We start from the raw sequence: 21,800 nt of genomic DNA on the forward strand, positions 1-21,800 counted from the left end.
ATCGCATCTTCAGATGCATCGGCTGATAACCCTGTCTCCAAGGGCCAGGGTGTCGCTGCTGTGGTGGCTGCAGAGTGCTCATCTTCTAGAAGGCCGCAGATTCGGCATACAGGACTGGGTCCTGGTGACCACGGATGCCAGCCTTCGAGGTTGGGGGGCAGTCACGCAGGGAAGAAACTTCCAAGGACAATGGTCAAGTCAGGAGACTTCCCTACACATAAATATTCTGGAACTAAGGGCCATTTACAATGCCCTAAGTCAGGCAAGACCCCTGCTTCAACACCAGCCGGTGCTGATCCAGTCAGACAACATCACGGCGGTCGCCCATGTAAACCGACAGGGCGGCACAAGAAGCAGGATGGCGATGGCAGAAGCCACAAGGATTCTCCGATGGGCGGAAAATCACGTGTTAGCACTGTCAGCAGTGTTCATTCCGGGAGTGGACAACTGGGAAGCAGACTTCCTCAGCAGACACAACCTCCACCCGGGAGAGTGGGGACTTCATCCAGAAGTCTTCAAAATGCTGGTAAACCATTGGGAAAGACCACAGGTGGACATGATGGCGTCCCGCCTCAACAAAAAGTTGAAAAGATATTGCGCCAGGTCAAGGGACCCTCAGGCGTTAGCTGTGGACGCTCTAGTGACACCGTGGGTGTACCAGTCGGTTTATGTGTTCCCTTCTCTACCTCTCATACCCAAGGTACTGAGAATAATAAGAAGAAGAGGAGTAAGAACTATACTAGTGGTTCCGGATTGGCCAAGAAGAGCCTGGTGCCCGGAACTTCAAGAGATGTTATCAGAGGACCCATGGCCTCTGCCGCTCAGACAGGACCTGCTGCTGCAGGGGCCCTGTCTGTTCCAAGACTTACCGCGACTGCGTTTGATGGCATGGCGGTTGAACACGGGATCCTAAAAGAAAAAGGCATTCCGGAGGAAGTTATTCCTACACTGATTAAAGCTAGGAAAGAGGTGACCGCAAACCATTATCACCGCATATGGCGGAAATATGTTGCGTGGTGTGAGGCCAGGAAGGCCCCAACGGAGGAATTTCAACTGGGTCGTTTTCTGCACTTCCTGCAATCAGGAGTGACTATGGGCCTAAAATTGGGCTCCATTAAGGTCCAGATTTCGGCTCTGTCCATTTTCTTCCAAAAAGAACTGGCTTCACTGCCTGAAGTTCAGACTTTTGTTAAAGGAGTGCTGCATATTCAGCCCCCGTTTGTGCCTCCAGTGGCACCGTGGGATCTCAACGTGGTGTTGGATTTCCTAAAGTCGCATTGGTTTGAGCCACTTAAGACCGTAGAGCTAAAATACCTCACGTGGAAAGTGGTCATGCTGTTGGCCCTGGCGTCGGCCAGGCGTGTATCGGAATTAGCTGCTTTGTCATGTAAAAGCCCTTATCTGATTTTTCATACGGATAGGGCGGAATTGAGGACTCGTTCCCAATTCCTTCCTAAGGTGGTATCAGCGTTTCATGTGAACCAACCTATTGTGGTGCCTGCGGCTACTCAGGACTTGGAGGACTCCAAGTTGTTGGACGTAGTCAGGGCCCTGAAAAATATATGTTTCCAGGACGGCTGGAGTCAGGAAAACTGACTCGCTGTTTATCCTGTATGCACCCAACAAGCTGGGTGCCCCTGCTTCTAAGCAGACTATTGCTCGCTGGATCTGTAGCATGATTCAACTTGCACATTCTGCGGCTGGACTGCCGCATCCTAAATCGGTAAAAGCCCATTCCACGAGGAAAGTGGGCTCTTCTTGGGCGGCTGCCCGAGGGTTCTCGGCTTTACAACTTTGCCGAGCTGCTACTTGGTCGGGTTCAAACTCTTTTGCAAGATTCTACAAGTTTGATACCCTGGCTGAGGAGGACCTTGAGTTTGCTCATTCGGTGCTGCAGAGTCATCCGCACTCTCCCGCCCGTTTGGGAGCTTTGGTATAATCCCCATGGTCCTTACGGAGTTCCCAGCATCCACTAGGACGTCAGAGAAAATAAGATTTTACTCACCGGTAAATCTATTTCTCGTAGTCCGTAGTGGATGCTGGGCGCCCATCCCAAGTGCGGATTGTCTGCAATACTTGTATATAGTTATTGCCTAACTAAAGGGTTATTGTTATGAGCCTTCTGTTCGTGAGGCTCAGTTGTTTTTCATACTGTTAACTGGGTATAGTATCACGAGTTGTACGGTGTGATTGGTGTGGCTGGTATGAGTCTTACCCGGGATTTCAAATCCTTTTTCTCCTAGTCCGTAGAGGATGCTGGGCGCCCGTCCCAGTGTGTACTTTACCTGCAGTGTTATTTTGTTGTAGTACACAAGTGTTGTGTTCAAATTATTTTCAGCATGTTGCTGCAATTGTTCATGCCCATTGGCATGTGTTATGTTGAATGCCATGTTGTGCGGCATGGTTGAAGTGTGAGCTGGTATGAATCTCACCGTTGGCTTAAAAGTAAATCCTTTTCTCGAAATGTCCGACTCCTTGGGCACAGTTCCTATACTGAGGTCTGGAGGAGGGGCATAGAGGGAGGAGCCAGTTCACACTCTGGAAAAGTCTTAAAGTGCCCATGGCTTCTGCGGAACCGTTTATACCCCATGGTACTGAAGTGGACCCTAGCATCCTCTACGGACTAGGAGAAAATAAGATTTTAAACCTACCGGTAAATCTTTTTCTCGTAGTCCGTAGAGGATGCTGGGGACTCCGTAAGGACCATGGGGATAGACGGGCTCCGCAGGAGACATGGGCACTTTAAGAAAGACTTTAGATCTGGTGTGCACTGGCTCCTCCCTCTATGCCCCTCCCCCAGACCTCAGTTAGAGAAACTGTGCCCAGGGGAGACGGACAGTACGAGGAAAGGATTTTTGTTAATCCAAGGGCAAGATTCATACCAGCAACACCAATCACACCGTATAACTTGTGATATACTATCCAGTTAACAGTATGAAAACGACATAGCATCAGTCCAAGACTGATGAGACTATAACATAACCCTTATGTAAGCAAAACTATATACAAGTCTTGCAGAAGTAGTCCGCACTTGGGACGGGCGCCCAGCATCCTCTACGGACTACGAGAAAAAGATTTACCGGTAGGTTTAAAATCTTATTTTCTCTAACGTCCTAGAGGATGCTGGGGACTCCGTAAGGACCATGGAGATTATACCAAAGCTCCCAAACGGGCAGGAGAGTGCGGATGACTCTGCAGCACCGATTGAGCAAACAGGAGGTCCTCCTCAGCCAGGGTATCAAACTTATAGAACTTTGCAAAGGAGTTTGAACCCGACCAAGTAGTAGCTCGGCACAGCTGTAGCGCCGAGACCCCTCTGGCAGCCGCCCAAGAAGAGCCCACCTTCCTAGTGGAATGGGCCTTGACCGATTTAGGCAACGGCAATCCCGCCGTAGAATGCGCCTGCTGAATCGTGTTACAGATCCAGCGAGCAATAGTCTACTTTGAAGCAGGGGCACCAATCTTGTTGGTTGCATACATGACAAACAGTGCTTCTGTTTTTCAGACTGTAGCCGATCTGGCCACGTAAATTTTCAAAGCCCTGACCACATCAAGGGACTCGGGATCCTCCAAGTCACGCGTAGCCACAGGCACCACAATAGTTCATATGAAAGTATGAAAACACTTTTGGCAGGAATTGAGGACGGGTCCGCAATTCCGCTCTATCCATATGGAAAACCAGATAGGGGCTTTTATGTGATAAAGCCGCTAATTCCGACACTCGCCTAGCCGAAGCCAAGGCTAATAACATGACCACCTTCCAAGTGAGATATTTTAACTCCACCATTTTAAGTGGTTCAAACCAGTGTGACTTAATGAAACTTAACACCACGTTAAGGTCCCAAGGCGTCACCGGAGGTACAAAAGGAGGCTGAATATGCAGTACTCCCTTCACAAAAGTTTGTACTTCAGGGAGAGAGGCCAATTCCTTTTGAAAGAAAATGGATAAGGCCGAAATCTGAACCTTAATAGATCCTAATTTTAGGCCGAAATTCACTCCAGTTTGCAGGAAGTGAAGGAAACGGCCCAGATGGAATTCTTTCGTAGGAGCATTCTTGGCCTCACACCAAGAAACATATTTTCGCCATATACGGTGATAATGTTTAGATGTCATGTCCTTCCTAGCCTTTATTAGCGTAGGAATGACCTCATCCGGAATACCCCTATCCGCTAGGATCCGGTGTTCAACCGCCATGCCATCCAACGCAGCCGCGGTAAGTCTTGGAATAGACATTGCCCCTGTTGCAACAGGTCCTGTCTTAGAGGAAGAGGCCATGGATCTTCTGTGAGCATTTCCTGCAGATCCGGATACCAGGTCCTTCGTGGCCAATCTGGAACAATGAGGATTGTTCTCACTCCTCTCCCTCCTACCATTCTCAACACCTTGGGTATGAGAGGAAGAGGGGGAAATACATAGACCGACTGGAACACCCACGGTGTCACTAGGGAATCTACAGCTTCTGCCTGAGGGTCTCTTGACCTGGTGCAATACCTCTGTAGCCTCTTGTTGAGGCGGGACGCCATCATGTCTATCTGTGGCAGTTCCCACTGACTTGCAATCTGTGCGAAGGCTTCCTAAAGAAGTCCTCTCTTGGATGCAGGTCGTGTTTGCTGAGGAAGTCTGCTTCTCAGTTGTCCACTCCCGGAATGAACTGCTGAAAATGCGCTTACATGATTTTCCGCCCAGTGGAGAATCCTGGTGGCTTCTGCCATTTCCACTCTGCTCTTTGTGCCGCCTTGGCGGTTTACATGAGCCACTGCAGTGATGTTGTCTGACTGGATCAGAACCGGTAGGTCGCGAAGCAATGTTTCCGCTTGCCGAAGGGCGTTGTATATGGCCCTCAGCTCCAGGATGTTGATTTGAATACAAGTTTTTTTGACTTGACCCAAAGACCTTGGAAGTTTCTTTCCTGTGTGACTGCTCCCCCACCTCAGAGGCTCGCATCCGTGGCTACCAGAATCCAGTCCTGGATGGCGACCCTGCAGACTGTGAGCACTCTGCAGCCACCATAGGAGAGACACCCTGGCCCTAGGGGACAGGGTGATTAACTGATGCATCTGTAGATGTGATCCGGACCACTTGTCCCGTGGAACCCATTGGAAAGTCCTCGCATGGAACCTGCCGAAGGGAATGGCCCCGTAAGATGCCACCATCTTTCCCAGGACCCGAGTGCAGTGATGCACTGACACCTGTTTTGGCTTTAATAGGTTTTTTACCAGAGTCATTAGTTCCTGGGCCTTCTCTATCGGAAGATAAACCCATTTCTGGTCCGTATTCAGAATTATACCCAAGAAGGGCAGACGAGTCATAGGAACCAACTGTGACTTCGGGAAATTGAGAATCCAGCCGAGTTGCTGTGACACCTTCAGAGAAAGTGACACGCTGTTCAACAACTGCTCTTTTGATCTCGCCCTTATTAGGAGATCGTCCAAGTATGGGATAATTGTGACTCCTTGCTTGCGTAGGAGCACCATCATTTCCGCCAATTACTCTGAAATTGGTAATGACAATACTGTACCGTAATTCTCAGGTACGCCTGATGGGGTGGATAAATGGGAACATGAAGGTACGCAGCCTTTATGTCTAGATACACCATAAAATCCCCCCCTTCCAGGCTGGCGATGATCGCTCTGAGCGATTCCACCTTGAATTTGAACCTTTTCAAGTATAGGTTCAGAGATTTCAATTTTAAAATAGGTCTGACCGAACCGTCCGGTTTCGGGACTACAGCCAAGGTTGAGTAATATCCCCTTCCTTGTTGAAGTAGGAGAACCTTGAGCACCACCTGTTGGAGATACAATGTGTGAATTGTATTTAATATTATCTCCCTTTCTGGGGGAGAAGCCGGTAGGGCCGATAAGGAAAACCGGCGAGGAGGCACCTCTTCGAATTCCAGCTTGTAACCCTGAGAAACAATTTCTATTGCCCCGGGATCCACCTGTGAGTGAACTCAGATGTGGCTGAAGAGTCGAAGACGTGCTCCCACTGGGGCGGACTCCCTTAGCGGAGCTCCAGCGTCATGCGGTGGATTTAGTAGAGGCCGGGGAGGACTTCTGTTCCTGGGAACTAGCTGTGCCCTGCTCCTTTACCTCTGGTAAGAAAGGACGCCCCTCGTACTTTCTTGTTTTTCTGCGACCGAAAGGACTGCATTTGATAATGTCGTGCTTTCTTAGGCTGTGAGAGAATATAAGGCAAAAGATAAGATTTACCAGCTATAGCTGTGGAGACCAGGTCCGAGAGCCCTTCTCCACACAATTCCTCAGCCTTGTAAGGTAAACCTTCCATATGCCTCTTTTAGTCGGCATCACCTGTCCATTGCATGTTCCACAGGACACGTCTAGCAGAAATCGACATAGCGTTGACTCTAGAACCCAGTAGACCAATGTCTCTTTTAGCATGTCTTATATATAAGACAGCATCTTTTATATATCCTAGGGTCAATAACATGGTATCCTTATCTAGGGTTTTAATCTCCGCTGATAAGGTATCTGTCCACGCTGCTACAGCGCTATAAACCCCTGCCGACACAATCGCCGGTCTGAGTAGTGTACCAGAATGTGTGTAAATGGACTTCAAAGTACTTTTCTGCATGCTATCTGCAGGATCCCTGAGGGTAGCTGTATCTTCTATGTCAGCGCTACCTTTTGGGTAAACGTGTCAACGCCTTGTCCACCCTAGGGGAGGATTCCCATCGTATCCTGGCCCTAGCAGGGAAAGGATACGCCATGAGAATTCTTTTAGGAAACTGCAGTTTCTTGTCTGGAGATTCCCGCTCTTTTTCACACAATTCATTTGGTTCATGAGAGGGGGGAAATGTTACCTCAACTTTCTTCCCCTTAAACATGTGTACCCTCGTGTCAGGGACAGATGGGTCATCAGTGATATGCAAAACATCTTTTATTACAATAATCATATATTGAATACTTTTCAGCCAGTTTTGGCTGTAACTTTGCATCATCGTAGTCGACACTGGAGTCAGACTCCGTGTCGGTATCAGTGTCTATTATTTTGGATAGTGAGCGTTGTGAGACTCTGAAGGTCTCTGCGACATAGGGACAGACATGGGTAGATTCCCTGTCTGTTCTCTAATCTTTTGTGCAATAAATTTACCTCAGCACTTAATTCCACATATCCAGTCAGGTGTCGGCGTTGTCGACGGAGACACCACACACACACATTTGCTCCATCTCCTCCTTAGAAGAGCCTTTTACCTCAGACATGTCGACACACACGTACCGACCCACCACACACTCAGGGAATCCTCTTATCTGAAGACAGTTCCCCCACAAGGCCCTTTGGAGAGACAGAGAGAGAGTATGCCAGCACACACCCCAGCGCTATATAACCCAGGAAAAAACACACAATGTGTTTACCCAGTAGCGCTGTAATACTATTATTTGCTGCCAATTATGTGCCCCCCTCTTCTCTGAAACCCCCTTTCACCGTGGATAAGCAGGGGAGAGTCCGGGGAGCTTCCTCTCAGCTGTGCGGTGGAGAAAATGGCGCTGGTGAGTGCTGAGGGAGAAGCCCCGCCCCCTCGGCGGCGGGCTTCTGTCCCGCTTTAATATAATAAAAACTGGCGGGGGCTCTTTATATATACAGTGCCTAGCTGTATATATATCTCTTTTGCCAGAAATGAGGTTTATATTGCTGCCCAGGGCGCCCCCCCTGCGCCCTGCACCCTTACAGTGACTGCCGTGTGTGAGGTGTGTGGGAGCAATGGCGCACAGCTGCAGTGCTGTGCGTTACCTCAGTGAAGATCATGAAGTCTTCTGCCGCCTCTGAAGTCTTCTTTTCTTCTCATACTTACCCGGCTTCTATCTTCCGGCTCTGTGAGGAGGACGGCGGCGCGGCTCTGGGACGAACTCCGGGGTGAGACCTGTGTTCCGACTCCCTCTGGAGCTAATGGTGTCCAGTAGCCTAAGAAGCAGAGCCTTGAAACTCAGAGAGTAGGGCTGCTTCTCTCCCCTCAGTCCCTCGATGCAGGGAGTCTGTTGCCAGCAGAGCTCCCTGAAAATAAAAAAACTAACAAATATGCTTTCTGTCAGAAAGTTCAGGAGAGCTCCCTGAAAAGCACCCAGTCTCCACTGGGCACAGTATCAAACTGAGGTCTAGAGGAGGGGCATAGAGGGAGGAGCCAGTGCACACCCATCTAAAGTCTTTCTTAAAGTGCCCATGTCTCCTGCGGAGCCCGTCTATTCCCCATGGTCCTTACGGAGTCCCCAGCATCCACTACGGACTACGAGAAATAGATTTGCGGTGAGTAAAATCTTATTTTTATATATTTATATATATATATATATATATATATATATATATATATTATAGAAAGAGAGATTTCAGATAGAAGTAACCAACCTACTTCCAGTCAGGAGAGGATAGTGTCTCAGTTATCAGAGGTTAACCTACCTGTCACTTGAACTAAACATTGCCGTACCTCTCAGAGACCAGGAGGAAAGGAGACATAGATATTTTGACTCTTAAATCATGAAAGGAAAGCTTGATAGCAGCTGCTTATCTGCTGTGTAAAGGTACCGACAGCTCTCCCAGTGACCTTACGTGTTGTGCGAGAATCTTTACCTTTTAACCTGAAAGGAGGAGTCCTGAGGAGAGCGAGAAGCTGAGCGAGGAGACCTAGGGCCCTTTGTTATAGAGTCAGCCGATCCCTGCAAACCTGACATGTGTAACATATAGTGGGCGGAGCTTGTCCTGTGGTACCAGCATTTACAGCACTGCGCAGGGCAGCATCAGATGCAGGACGGGGCAGAGAAGGAGGCAGATTCTCCTCAGCACCAGCAGTTACAGCACTGAGCAGGGCAGCATCAGAGGCGGGACGGGGCAGAGAAGGAGGCAGATTATTCTCCTCAGCACCAGCAGTTACAGCACTGAGCAGGGCAGCATCAGAGGCGGGACGGGGCAGAGAAGGAGGCGGATTATTCTCCTCAGCACCAGCAGTTACAGCACTGAGCAGGGCAGCATCAGAGGCGGGACGGGGCAGAAAAGGAGGAGGATTATTCTCCTCAGCACCAGCATGTACAGCACTGAGCAGGGCAGCATCAGAGGCGGGACGGGGCAGAGAAGGAGGCAGATTCTCCTCAGCACCAGCAGTTACAGCACTGAGCAGGGCAGCATCAGAGGCGGGACGGGGCAGAGAAGGAGGCAGATTATTCTCCTCAGCACCAGCAGTTACAGCACTGAGCAGGGCAGCATCAGAGGCGGGACGGGGCAGAGAAGGAGGCGGATTATTCTCCTCAGCACCAGCAGTTACAGCACTGAGCATGGCAGCATCAGAGACAGGACGGGGCAGAGAAGGAGGCAGATTATTCTCCTCAGCACCAGCATGTACAGCACTGAGCAGGGCAGCATCAGAGGAGGGACGGGGCAGAGAAGGAGGCGGATTATTCTCCTCAGCACCAGCAGTTACAGCACTGAGCAGAGCAGCATCAGAGACGGGACGGGGCAGAGAAGGAGGCGGATTATTCTCCTCAGCACCAGCAGTTACAGCACTGAGCAGGGCAGCATCAGAGACAGGACGGGGCAGAGAAGGAGGCAGATTATTCTCCTCAGCACCAGCAGTTACAGCACTGAGCAGGGCAGCATCAGATTCGGGACGGGGCAGAGAAGGAGGCGGATTATTCTCCTCAGCACCAGCAGTTACAGCACTGAGAAGGGCAGCATCAGAGGAGGGACGGGGCAGAGAAGGAGGCAGATTATTCTCCTCAGCACCAGCAGTTACAGCACTGAGCAGGGCAGCATCAGAGGCAGGACGGGGCAGAGAAGGAGACGGATTATTCTCCTCAGCACCAGCAGTTACAGCACTGAGCAGGGCAGCATCAGAGGCGGGACGGGACAGAGAAGGAGGCGGATTATTCTCCTCAGCACCAGCAGTTACAGCACTGAGCAGGGCAGCATCAGAGACAGGACGGGGCAGAGAAAGGAGGTGGATTATTCTCCTCAGCACCAGCAGTTACAGCACTGAGCAGAGCAGCATCAAAGGCGGGACGGGGCAGAGAATGAGGCGGATTATTCTCCTCAGCGCCAGCAGTTACAGCACTGAGCAGGGCAGCATCAGAGGCGGGACGGGGCAGAGGAGGATGTGGATTATTCTCCTCAGCACCAGCAGTTACAGCACTGAGCAGGGCAGCATCAGAGGCGGGACGGGGCAGAGGAGGATGTGGATTATTCTCCTCAGCACCAGCAGTTACAGCACTGAGCAGGGCAGCATCAGAGGCGGGACGGGGCAGAGAAGGAGGCAGATTATTCTCCTTAGCACCAGCATGTACAGCACTGAGCAGGGCAGCATCAAAGGCGGGACGGGGCAGAGAAGGAGGCGGATTATTCTCCTCAGCACCAGCAGTTACAGCACTGAGCAGGGCAGCATCAGAGGCGGGACGGGGCAGAGAAGGAGGCGGATTATTCTCCTCAGCACCAGCATGTACAGCACTGAGCAGGGCAGCATCACAGGCGGGACGGGGCAGAGAAGGAGGCGGATTATTCTCCTCAGCACCAGCAGTTACAGCACTGAGCAGGCAGCATCAGATGCAGGACGGGGCAGAGAAGGAGGCAGATTATTCTCAGCACTAGCATGTACAGCACTGTGCAGGGCAGCATCAAAGGCGGGACGGGGCAGAGAAGGAGGCGGATTATTCTCCTCAGCACCAGCAGTTAAAGCACTGCGCAGGGCAGCATCAGAGGCGGGACGGGGCAGAGAAGAAGGCAGATTATTCTCAGCACCAGCATGTACAGCACTGTGCAGGGCAGCATCAAAGGCGGGACGGGGCAGAGAAGGAGGCGGATTATTCTCAGCACCAGCATGTACAGCACTGAGCAGGGCAGCGTCAGAGGAGGGACGGGGCAGAGAAGGAGGCGGATTATTCTCCTCAGCACCAGCAGTTACAGCACTGAGCAGGGCAGCATCAAAGGCGTGACGGGGCAGAGAAGGAGGCGGATTATTCTCCTCAGCACCAGCATGTACAGCACTGAGCAGGGCAGCGTCAGAGGAGGGACGGGGCAGAGAAGGAGGCGGATTATTCTCCTGAGCACCAGCAGTTACAGCACTGAGCAGGGCAGCATCAGAGGTGGGACGGGGCAGAGAAGGAGGCGCATTATTCTCCTCAGCACCAGCATATACAGCACTGAGCAGGGCAGCATCAGAGGAGGGACGGGGCAGAGAAGGAGGTGGTTCATTCTCCTCAGCACCAGCATTTACAGCACTGAGCAGGGCAGCATCAGAGGCGGGAAGGGTCAGAGAAGGAGGCGGATTATTCTCCTCAGCACCATCATTTACAGCACTGAGCAGGGCAGCATCAGAGGCAGGACGGGGCAGAGAAGGAGGCGGATTATTCTCCTCAGCACCAGCAGTTACAGCACTGAGCAGGGCAGCATCAGAGGCAGGACGGGGCAGAGAAGGAGGCGGATTATTCTCCTCAGCACCAGCAGTTACAGCACTGAGCAGGGCAGCATCAGAGGCGGGACTGGGCAGAGAAGGAGGCGGATTATTCTCCTCAGCACCAGCAGTTACAGCACTGAGCAGGGCAGTATCAGAGACGGGGCAGAGGAGGAGGCGGATTATTCTCCTCAGCACCAGCATGTACAGCACTGAGCAGGGCAGCATCAGAGACGGGGCAGAGAAGGAGGCGGATTATTCTCCTCAGCACCAGCAGTTACAGCACTGAGCAGGGCAGCATCAGAGACGGGGCAGAGAAGGAGGCGGATTATTCTCCTCAGAACCAGCAGTTACAGCACTGAGCAGGGCAGCATCAGAGGCAGGACGGGGCAGAGAAGGAGGCGGATTATTCTCCTCAGCACCAACAGTTACAGCACTGAGCAGGGCAGCATCAGAGGCAGGACGGGGCAGAGAAGGAGGCGGATTATTCTCCTCAGCACCAGCAGTTACAGCACTGAGCAGGGCAGCATCAGAGGCGGGACGGGGCAGAGAAGGAGGCGGATTATTCTCCTCAGCAAAAGCATGTACAGCACTGAGCAGGGCAGCATCAGAGGGGGGATGGGGCAGAGAAGGAGGCAGATTATTCTCCTCAGCACCAGCAGTTACAGCACTGAGCAGGGCAGCATCCGAGGCGGGACGGGGCAGAGAAGGAGGTGGATTATTCTCCTCAGCACCAGCAGTTACAGCACTGAGCAGGGCAGCATCAGAGGCAGGACGGGGCAGAGAAGGAGGCGGATTATTCTCCACAGCACCAGCATGTACAGCATTGAGCAGGGCAGCATCAGAGGCGGGACGGGCAGAGGAGACGGATTATTCTCCTCAGCACCAGCAGTTACAGCACTGAGCAGGGCAGCATCAGAGGCGGGACGGGGCAGAGGAGGATGTGGATTATTCTCCTCAGCACCAGCAGTTACAGCACTGAGCAGGGCAGCATCAGAGGCGGGACGGGGCAGAGGAGGATGTGGATTATTCTCCTCAGCACCAGCAGTTACAGCACTGAGCAGGGCAGCATCAGAGGCGGGACGGGGCAGAGAAGGAGGCAGATTATTCTCCTTAGCACCAGCATGTACAGCACTGAGCAGGGCAGCATCAAAGGCGGGACGGGGCAGAGAAGGAGGCGGATTATTCTCCTCAGCACCAGCAGTTACAGCACTGAGCAGGGCAGCATCAGAGGCGATACGGGGCAGAGAAGGAGGCGGATTATTCTCCTCAGCACCAGCAGTTATAGCACTGAGCAGGGCAGCATCAGAGGCGGGACGGGGCAGAGAAGGAGGCAGATTATTCTCAGCACCAGCATGTACAGCACTGAGCAGGGCAGCATCACAGGCGGGACGGGGCAGAGAAGGAGGCGGATTATTCTCCTCAGCACCAGCAGTTACAGCACTGAGCAGGCAGCATCAGATGCAGGACGGGGCAGAGAAGGAGGCAGATTATTCTCAGCACTAGCATGTACAGCACTGTGCAGGGCAGCATCAAAGGCGGGACGGGGCAGAGAAGGAGGCGGATTATTCTCCTCAGCACCAGCAGTTAAAGCACTGCGCAGGGCAGCATCAGAGGCGGGACGGGGCAGAGAAGAAGGCAGATTATTCTCAGCACCAGCATGTACAGCACTGTGCAGGGCAGCATCAAAGGCGGGACGGGGCAGAGAAGGAGGCGGATTATTCTCAGCACCAGCATGTACAGCACTGAGCAGGGCAGCGTCAGAGGAGGGACGGGGCAGAGAAGGAGGCGGATTATTCTCCTCAGCACCAGCAGTTACAGCACTGAGCAGGGCAGCATCAAAGGCGTGACGGGGCAGAGAAGGAGGCGGATTATTCTCCTCAGCACCAGCATGTACAGCACTGAGCAGGGCAGCGTCAGAGGAGGGACGGGGCAGAGAAGGAGGCGGATTATTCTCCTGAGCACCAGCAGTTACAGCACTGAGCAGGGCAGCATCAGAGGTGGGACGGGGCAGAGAAGGAGGCGCATTATTCTCCTCAGCACCAGCATATACAGCACTGAGCAGGGCAGCATCAGAGGAGGGACGGGGCAGAGAAGGAGGTGGTTCATTCTCCTCAGCACCAGCATTTACAGCACTGAGCAGGGCAGCATCAGAGGCGGGAAGGGTCAGAGAAGGAGGCGGATTATTCTCCTCAGCACCATCATTTACAGCACTGAGCAGGGCAGCATCAGAGGCAGGACGGGGCAGAGAAGGAGGCGGATTATTCTCCTCAGCACCAGCAGTTACAGCACTGAGCAGGGCAGCATCAGAGGCAGGACGGGGCAGAGAAGGAGGCGGATTATTCTCCTCAGCACCAGCAGTTACAGCACTGAGCAGGGCAGCATCAGAGGCGGGACTGGGCAGAGAAGGAGGCGGATTATTCTCCTCAGCACCAGCAGTTACAGCACTGAGCAGGGCAGTATCAGAGACGGGGCAGAGGAGGAGGCGGATTATTCTCCTCAGCACCAGCATGTACAGCACTGAGCAGGGCAGCATCAGAGACGGGGCAGAGAAGGAGGCGGATTATTCTCCTCAGCACCAGCAGTTACAGCACTGAGCAGGGCAGCATCAGAGACGGGGCAGAGAAGGAGGCGGATTATTCTCCTCAGAACCAGCAGTTACAGCACTGAGCAGGGCAGCATCAGAGGCAGGACGGGGCAGAGAAGGAGGCGGATTATTCTCCTCAGCACCAACAGTTACAGCACTGAGCAGGGCAGCATCAGAGGCAGGACGGGGCAGAGAAGGAGGCGGATTATTCTCCTCAGCACCAGCAGTTACAGCACTGAGCAGGGCAGCATCAGAGGCGGGACGGGGCAGAGAAGGAGGCGGATTATTCTCCTCAGCAAAAGCATGTACAGCACTGAGCAGGGCAGCATCAGAGGGGGGATGGGGCAGAGAAGGAGGCAGATTATTCTCCTCAGCACCAGCAGTTACAGCACTGAGCAGGGCAGCATCAGAGGCAGGACGGGGCAGAGAAGGAGGCGGATTATTCTCCACAGCACCAGCATGTACAGCATTGAGCAGGGCAGCATCAGAGGCGGGACTGGCAGAGGAGACGGATTATTCTCCTCAGCACCAGCATGTACAGCACTGAGCAGGGCAGCATCAGAGGCGATACGGGGCAGAGAAGGAGGCGGATTATTCTCCTCAGCACCAGCAGTTACAGCACTGAGCAGGGCAGCATCAAAGGCGGGACGGGGCAGAGAAGGAGGCGGATTATTCTCCTCAGCACCAGCATGTACAGCACTGAGCAGGGCAGCATCAGAGGCGATACGGGGCAGAGAAGGAGGCGGATTATTCTCCTCAGCACCAGCAGTTATAGCACTGAGCAGGGCAGCATCAGAGGCGGGACGGGGCAGAGAAGGAGGCAGATTATTCTCAGCACCAGCATGTACAGCACTGAGCAGGGCAGCATCAGAGGCGGGACGGGTCAGAGAAGGAGGTGGATTATTCTCCTCAGTACCAGCATGTACAGCACTGAGCAGGGCAGCATCAGAGACGGGGCAGAGGAGGAGGCGGATTATTCTCCTCAGCACCAGCATGTACAGCACTGAGCAGGGCAGCATCAGAGGCGGGACGGGGCAGAGAAGGAGGTGGATTATTCTCCTCAGCACCAGCAGTTACAGCACTGAGCAGGGCAGTATCAGAGGCAGGACGGGGCAGAGAAGGAGACGGATTATTCTCCTCAGCACCAGCAGATACAGCACTGAGCAGGGCAGCATCAGAGGCGGGACGGGGCAGAGAAGGAGGCAGATTATTCTCAGCACCAGCATGTACAGCACTGAGCAGGGCAGCATCAGAGGCGGGACGGGGCAGAGAAGGAGGTGGATTATTCTCCTCAGTACCAGCATGTACAGCACTGAGCAGGGCAGCATCAGAGACGGGGCAGAGGAGGAGGCGGATTATTCTCCTCAGCACCAGCATGTACAGCACTGAGCAGGGCAGCATCAGAGGCGGGACGGGGCAGAGAAGGAGGTGGATTATTCTCCTCAGCACCAGCAGTTACAGCACTGAGCAGGGCAGCATCAGAGGCGGGACGGGGCAGAGAAGGAGGTGGATTATTCTCCTCAGCACCAGCAGTTACAGCACTGAGCAGGGCAGCATCAGAGGCAGGACGGGGCAGAGAAGGAGGCAGATTATTCTCAACACCAGCAGTTACAGCACTGAGCAGGGCAGCATCAGAGGCGGGACGGGGCAGAGAAGGAGGCGGATTATTCTCCTCAGCACCAGCAGTTACAGCACTGAGCAGGGCAGCATCAGAGGCGGGACGGGGCAGAGAAGGAGGCGGATTATTCTCCTCAGCACCATCATGTACAGCACTGAGCAGGGCAGCATCAGAGGCGGGACGGGGCAGAGAAGGAGGCAGATTACTGTCCTCAGCACCAGCATGTACAGCACTGAGCAGGGCAGCATCAGAGGCGGGAGGGGGCAGAGAAGGAGGCAGATTATTCTCCTCAGCACCAGCATGTACAGCACTGACCAGGGCAGCATCAGAGGCGGGACGGGGCAGAGAAGGAGGCAGATTACTGTCCTCAGCACCAGCATGTACAGCACTGAGCAGGGCAGCATCAGAGGCGGGAGGGGGCAGAGAAGGAGGCAGATTATTCTCCTCAGCACCAGCAGTTACAGCACTGAGCAGGGCAGCATCAGAGGCGGGAGGGGGCAGAGAAGGAGGCGGATTATTCTCCTCAGCACCAGCAGTTACAGCACTGAGCAGGGCAGCATCAGAGGTGGGACGGGGCAGAGAAGGAGGCGGATTATTCTCCTCTGCACCAGCAGTTACAGCACTGAGCAGGGCAGCACCAGAGACGGGACGTAGCAGAGGAGGAGGCAGATTATTCTCCTCAGCACCAGCAGTTACAGCACTGAGCAGGGCAGCATCAGTGGCAGGATGGGACAGAGAAGGAGGCGGATTATTCACCTCAGCACCAGCAGTTACAGCACTGAGCAGGGCAGTATCAGAGGCAGGACGGGGCAGAGAAGGAGACGGATTATTCTCCTCAGCACCAGCACTTACAGCACTGTGCAGGGCAGCATCAGAGGAGGGACGGGGCAGAGAAGGAGGCGGATTATTATCCTCAGCACCAGCAGATACAGCACTGAGCAGGGCAGCATCAGAGGCAGGACGGGGCAGAGAAGGAGACGGATTATTCTCCTCAGCACCAGCAGATACAGCACTGAGCAGGGCAGCATCAGAGACAGGACGGGGCAGAGAAGGAGGCAGATTACTGTCCTCAGCACCAGCACGTACAGCACTGAGCAGGGCAGCATCAGAGGCGGGAGGGGGCAGAGAAGGAGGCGGATTATTCTCCTCAGCACCAGCAGTTACAGCACTGAGCAGGGCAGTATCAGAGGCAGGACGGGGCAGAGAAGGAGACGGATTATTCTCCTCAGCACCAGCAGATACAGCACTGAGCAGGGCAGCATCAGAGGAGGGACGGGGCAGAGAAGGAGGCGGATTATTATCCTCAGCACCAGCAGATACAGCACTGAGCAGGGCAGCATCAGAGGCAGGACGGGGCAGAGAAGGAGACGGATTATTCTCCTCAGCACCAGCAGATACAGCACTGAGCAGGGCAGCATCAGAGACAGGACGGGGCAGAGAAGGAGGCAGATTACTGTCCTCAGCACCAGCACGTACAGCACTGAGCAGGGCAGCATCAGAGGCGGGAGGGGGCAGAGAAGGAGGCGGATTATTCTCCTCAGCACCTGCAGTCACAGCACTGAGCAGGGCAGCATCAGAGGCGGGACTGGGCAGAGGAGGAGGCGGATTATTCTGTTCAGCTCACAACATGGCCACTTGCCGCTGCATAGCCCACAGGCGCACTGTATGTCAGAGGTTGTGCTCACAACATGGCCGCCTGCCGCTGCGTCGCCCACAGGCGCACTGTATGTTAGAGGTTTTTATGTTTCTGATGTCTGTTTGTTTTCTGCTGCAGCCGCTGGACGTGGAACCTCAGAGCACACGTGGGACCACACTGAGCCGGCCACAGACTCCACTAGCCAGGTGCAGTATATTGGTTTTGTTGGCAGAGGCCCACTGTCTAACATTGCGCTGCAATGGATATTGGCAGCCAATCCACAATGAGCTTGTATCTGTGTAGTGCAAGTTAGACAATCAAGGCAAATACCTCATTGGCTGCTGTAGTTTTGGTGCAGATTGTCAGTTTATAGCAGTCATTCTAAGTCCCCCCTACCTCATATATATTCCCTACCACTCATGGCCAATGGGTGGCGCTGCTGGACCCCTCCACGGGACCCTCCCTGAGATACCGGCTGAATGCTGCTGTTAGACGTTCAGCGTCGTCTCAGCCTGTTTTACCGAATAGTGGAAAATGTATTTTAGTGTGTTTAGTGGAAAATTCATTATTTTCACATTATATGGGCTCCATAACTGGTGCCGTACCTCGCTCCCCACAGAAGTGTGCAGGAAATGTCCGTTATTGAGCTACCGCAATAAGCGGAAATATGCGCAACCGTCCCAGCGCTCCATAGTATGTCTCACAGCACGGGATGGGAACCGCGGCTGTGTGACACTACAAGGAGGGGGTGGGGCTGCTCCATGGTGTTACCCTTCCCGGGGCTCCGTATAATGTCTCACAGCACGGGATGGGAACCGCGGCTGTGTGACACTACAAGGAGGGGGTGGGGCTGCTCCATGGTGTTACCCTTCCCGGGGCTCCGTATAATGTCTCACAGCACGGGATGGGAACCGCGGCTGTGTGACACTACAAGGAGGGGGTGGGGCTGCGCCATGGCATTACCCTTCCCAGCATTCCGTATAATGTCTCACAGCACGGGATGGGAACTGCGGCTGTGTGACGCTACAGGGTGGGGGCTGCGCCATGGCATTACCCTTCCCAGCATTCCGTATAATGTCTCACAGCACGGGATGGGAACTGCGGCTGTGTGATGCTACAAGGCGGGAGGGGGTGGGACTGCTTACATACCAGCTAGAAGCTGCAGTCATGGAGATGGTAATTCGCCATTGGTCTACCTGCCTACACCCTCTTGCTGCGGACATGTTGCAGTGGTGACTTTAGATGTTCGGTCACCTAGGCAGTGTGTGTGTTGCTTGTAGAATTTGCTGTATTTTCCATGACTGCAGTGTATGATGTGCAGTCCCCTTACACAGCTCCACCCTATCACCCTATTAGGGGCTCAGTGCACACCCTGTTAGGGGCTCAGTGCACACCCTGTTAGGGGCTCAGTGCACACCCTGTTAGGGGCTCAGTGCACACCCTGTTAGGGGCTCAGTGCACACCCTGTTAGGGGCTCAGTGCACACCGTATTAGGGGCTCAGTGCACACCCTGTTAGAAGCTCAGTGCACACCCTGTTAGGGGCTCAGTGCACACCCTGTTAGGGGCTCAGTGCACACCCTGTTAGGGGCTCAGTGCACACCCTATTAGGGGCTCAGTGCACACCCTGTTAGGGGCTCAGTACACACCGTATCAGGGGCTCAGTGCACACCCTGTTAGGGTCTCAGTGCACACCGTATTAGGGGCTCAGTGCACACCCTGTTAGGGTCTCAGTGCACACCCTGTTAGGGGCTCAGTGCACACCCTATTAGGGGCTCAGTGCACACCGTATTAGGGGCTCAGTGCACACCCTGTTAGGGTCTCAGTGCACACCCTGTTAGGGGCTCAGTGCACACCCTGTTAGGGGCTCAGTGCACACCCTGTTAGGGGCTCAGTGCACACCCTGTTAGGGGCTCAGTGCACACCCTATTAGGGGCTCAGTGCACACCCTGTTAGGGGCTCAGTACACACCGTATCAGGGGCTCAGTGCACACCCTGTTAGGGGCTCAGTGCACACCCTGTTAGGGGCTCAGTGCACACCCTGTTAGGGGCTCAGTGCACACCCTGTTAGGGGCTCAGTGCACACCCTCTTAGGGGCTCAGTGCACACCCTCTTAGGGGCTCAGTGCACACCCTTTTAGGGGCTCAGTGCACACCCTGTTAGGGGCTCAGTGCACACCGTGTTAGGGTCTCAGTGCACACCCTCTTAGGGGCTCAGTGCACACCATATTTGGGGCTCAGTACACACCCTCTTAGGGGCTCAGTGCACACCCTCTTAGGGGCTCAGTACACACCCTCTTAGGGGCTCAGTACACACCCTGTTAGGGGCTCAGTGCACACCCTGTTAGGGTCTCAGTGCACACCCTCTTAGGGGCTCAGTGCACACCCTCTTAGGGGCTCAGTGCACCCCTCTGCTGGAACGGGACTGGTATCATTACTGCATCTCAGTCACTGGATTTCTCTTACTCTCATTTGCAGTGGAGTGAAGTCAGCGAGTTCTACGGTTCCCCGGACATGTTCAGCCGCCTTACCCTGGAGATGGTTCAGCAGTACCTGCGGGAGGAGGAGCTACGGGCCAGACACCAGGCCGCATTGCTCAGGCTCCGGGAAGAGGCGCTCAAGGAGAAGACCAAAGCCGAATTAGCTCTTCTCCAGCATCAGAGGACGTAAGAGAGCAGGGCATATGTAACATGTGCAGAGAGACCTGGGCAACACCATGCTGCACTTGTGGGGGGTCATATGTAACATGTGCAGAGAGAGTTAGATTTGGGTGGGGTGAAATCTAAATTGCAGTGTAAAAATAAAGCAGCCAGTATTTACCCTGCACAGAAACAATATAACCCACCCAAATCTAACTCTCTCTGCACATGTTACATCTGCCCCCCTGCACTGCACATGGTTTTGCCCAGTTGCTTGCTTTTTTGATTTACTTCTAAGCCTGTATCAGGCCCACAGTCAGTAACGTGTGTATTACACCCGCCGATGCCTTGTCAGAATGAAGTGGTGGCAGAACAGTGTTTTCTTGGTTGCTTACAGCTATTGGGAGATGAGGACGGAGGACGGGAAGGTGGGAGACCTCCTGAGACAAGAGGAGGAAATCCAGAAGAGCCTGAGGCAGGAGCAGGTAAGCGGGAGAGGGCGTCCGTGTATCCGACAGTGGCTGCTCCTGGCATCACCATTACTAGACCGTGCACGTTCATGTCTCCCTTCTCCAGAAGCCCAAATCAGAACAGCGTGGAACTCTGCTGCCTCTTACTGATGTAACTGCCGCTCCCAATAAGTCATGTCCGGGTGTCCGTTACGTGTCGCAGTAAGCGCCAGTGTCGCCAGCGTTACACAATGAGTACAGAAGCGCTCAGTCCTGCTTATTAATCAGAAGTCTGACACTCCAGCGTTGCTCAGCAAATCAGCGCATGCGGACCGGCGATGCAGAGTAATAATAATATAATGCGGGCGCGTCGTCCCTACTGAGCGTAGAGGCGGGTCTGAGCTGGCCACAACTGCGCTCCATGCCGACCAGCTGTAAATGAATGTACCTGTGTTGCACATAGTCTGGGGCAGGTGTAAGTAGACACATGATACACGGTACATGCGCAGAGGTGGGTACATTGTGAAACGCGTGCAGCTCAACCGGCGTCTTGAAAAACGCCCGATTTCTCTACACGTCTGCAATGACCCCATAACGAGACATTTGTACTGGCTGCAGCTGGCATTCCTCTGTCGCAGAGTATAGATCTTTCCACTCATTAATCAGCGTAGAGTGTGTCCTTGTACAGGGCTGGGAACACAGCCACATGCCGCAGGAAAGCCGTGCGCTCTCTATACTGTCACGCAGCGCGACGTGATGAGTAAGGGCCCTCTGACGCAGAACACAACGCTGCACTGTTCTCATATAGGAAATGTCTTGTCCCCCCAGGCAGAAATCCGGCAGTTGCACAACATGTACAAGGCTGCCCACCAGAAGAGGAAGCTGCTGCTGCGGCAACAGAAGGAGATATTGCGGATCCGGCGGTCCGCAGCGCACATACAGCAGAAGTTGCAGAGCTCTGCGGTGGCTGCTCAGGTACGTGCACGGCGCGGTGGGGTGTATGGTGTGTGTCATACTAAGCGATGATGTCATGCATATGGACGAGGCATCTTTACCGAGCGCACATACAGCAGAAGTTGCAGAGCTCTGCGGTGGCTGCTCAGGTACGTGCACGGCGCGGTGGGGTGTACGGTGTGTGTCATACTAAGCGATGATTTTGCAGCCTATCACATCATAACGAGTGTTTCAAAAAAAATACAAAATTCTGAAATCTCTATCTAATATTTTTAGTGAATATTTTCTGTTTCCTGAGTGCTGTGTCCCCAGTGCGCTCTCTGCATTGGGGGTAACAGCGCACAGTAACAAGATAAAGTCTGCCAAAATATTTCCGGTTTAGCTGGAGCATGTTCTGAGGCAACCGGTGGACCCAGCGGGTGTAGAATCAGGTGCGGTGCTTTGTGTGCAAGAGTCTGACCGTTATATGGTAACAGAGACGTACACTATACAGGGAGGGGTCAGCTGGGCTAAAGCCAAAATGTGCAGCTTCC

At 53.6% G+C, this 21,800-nt stretch overlaps 1 protein-coding gene across 2 annotated transcripts in view; it reads left to right on the forward strand.

The window, feature by feature from the left end:
* Positions 1–21,800, forward strand: part of CCDC187 (coiled-coil domain containing 187) — a 150,986-nt gene that overhangs the window by 105,932 nt on the left and 23,254 nt on the right. For both annotated transcript variants that reach the window (XM_063935828.1, XM_063935829.1), the window contains 4 exons: positions 17,367–17,434; positions 19,704–19,891; positions 20,262–20,349; positions 21,142–21,288. In XM_063935828.1, the coding sequence (XP_063791898.1) occupies positions 17,367–17,434; positions 19,704–19,891; positions 20,262–20,349; positions 21,142–21,288 (491 nt within the window). The remainder of the gene's footprint in view (positions 1–17,366; positions 17,435–19,703; positions 19,892–20,261; positions 20,350–21,141; positions 21,289–21,800) is intronic.

Source organism: Pseudophryne corroboree, chromosome 8 (assembly GCF_028390025.1).
Source record: "Pseudophryne corroboree isolate aPseCor3 chromosome 8, aPseCor3.hap2, whole genome shotgun sequence".
Lineage (NCBI taxonomy): Eukaryota > Metazoa > Chordata > Amphibia > Anura > Myobatrachidae > Pseudophryne > Pseudophryne corroboree.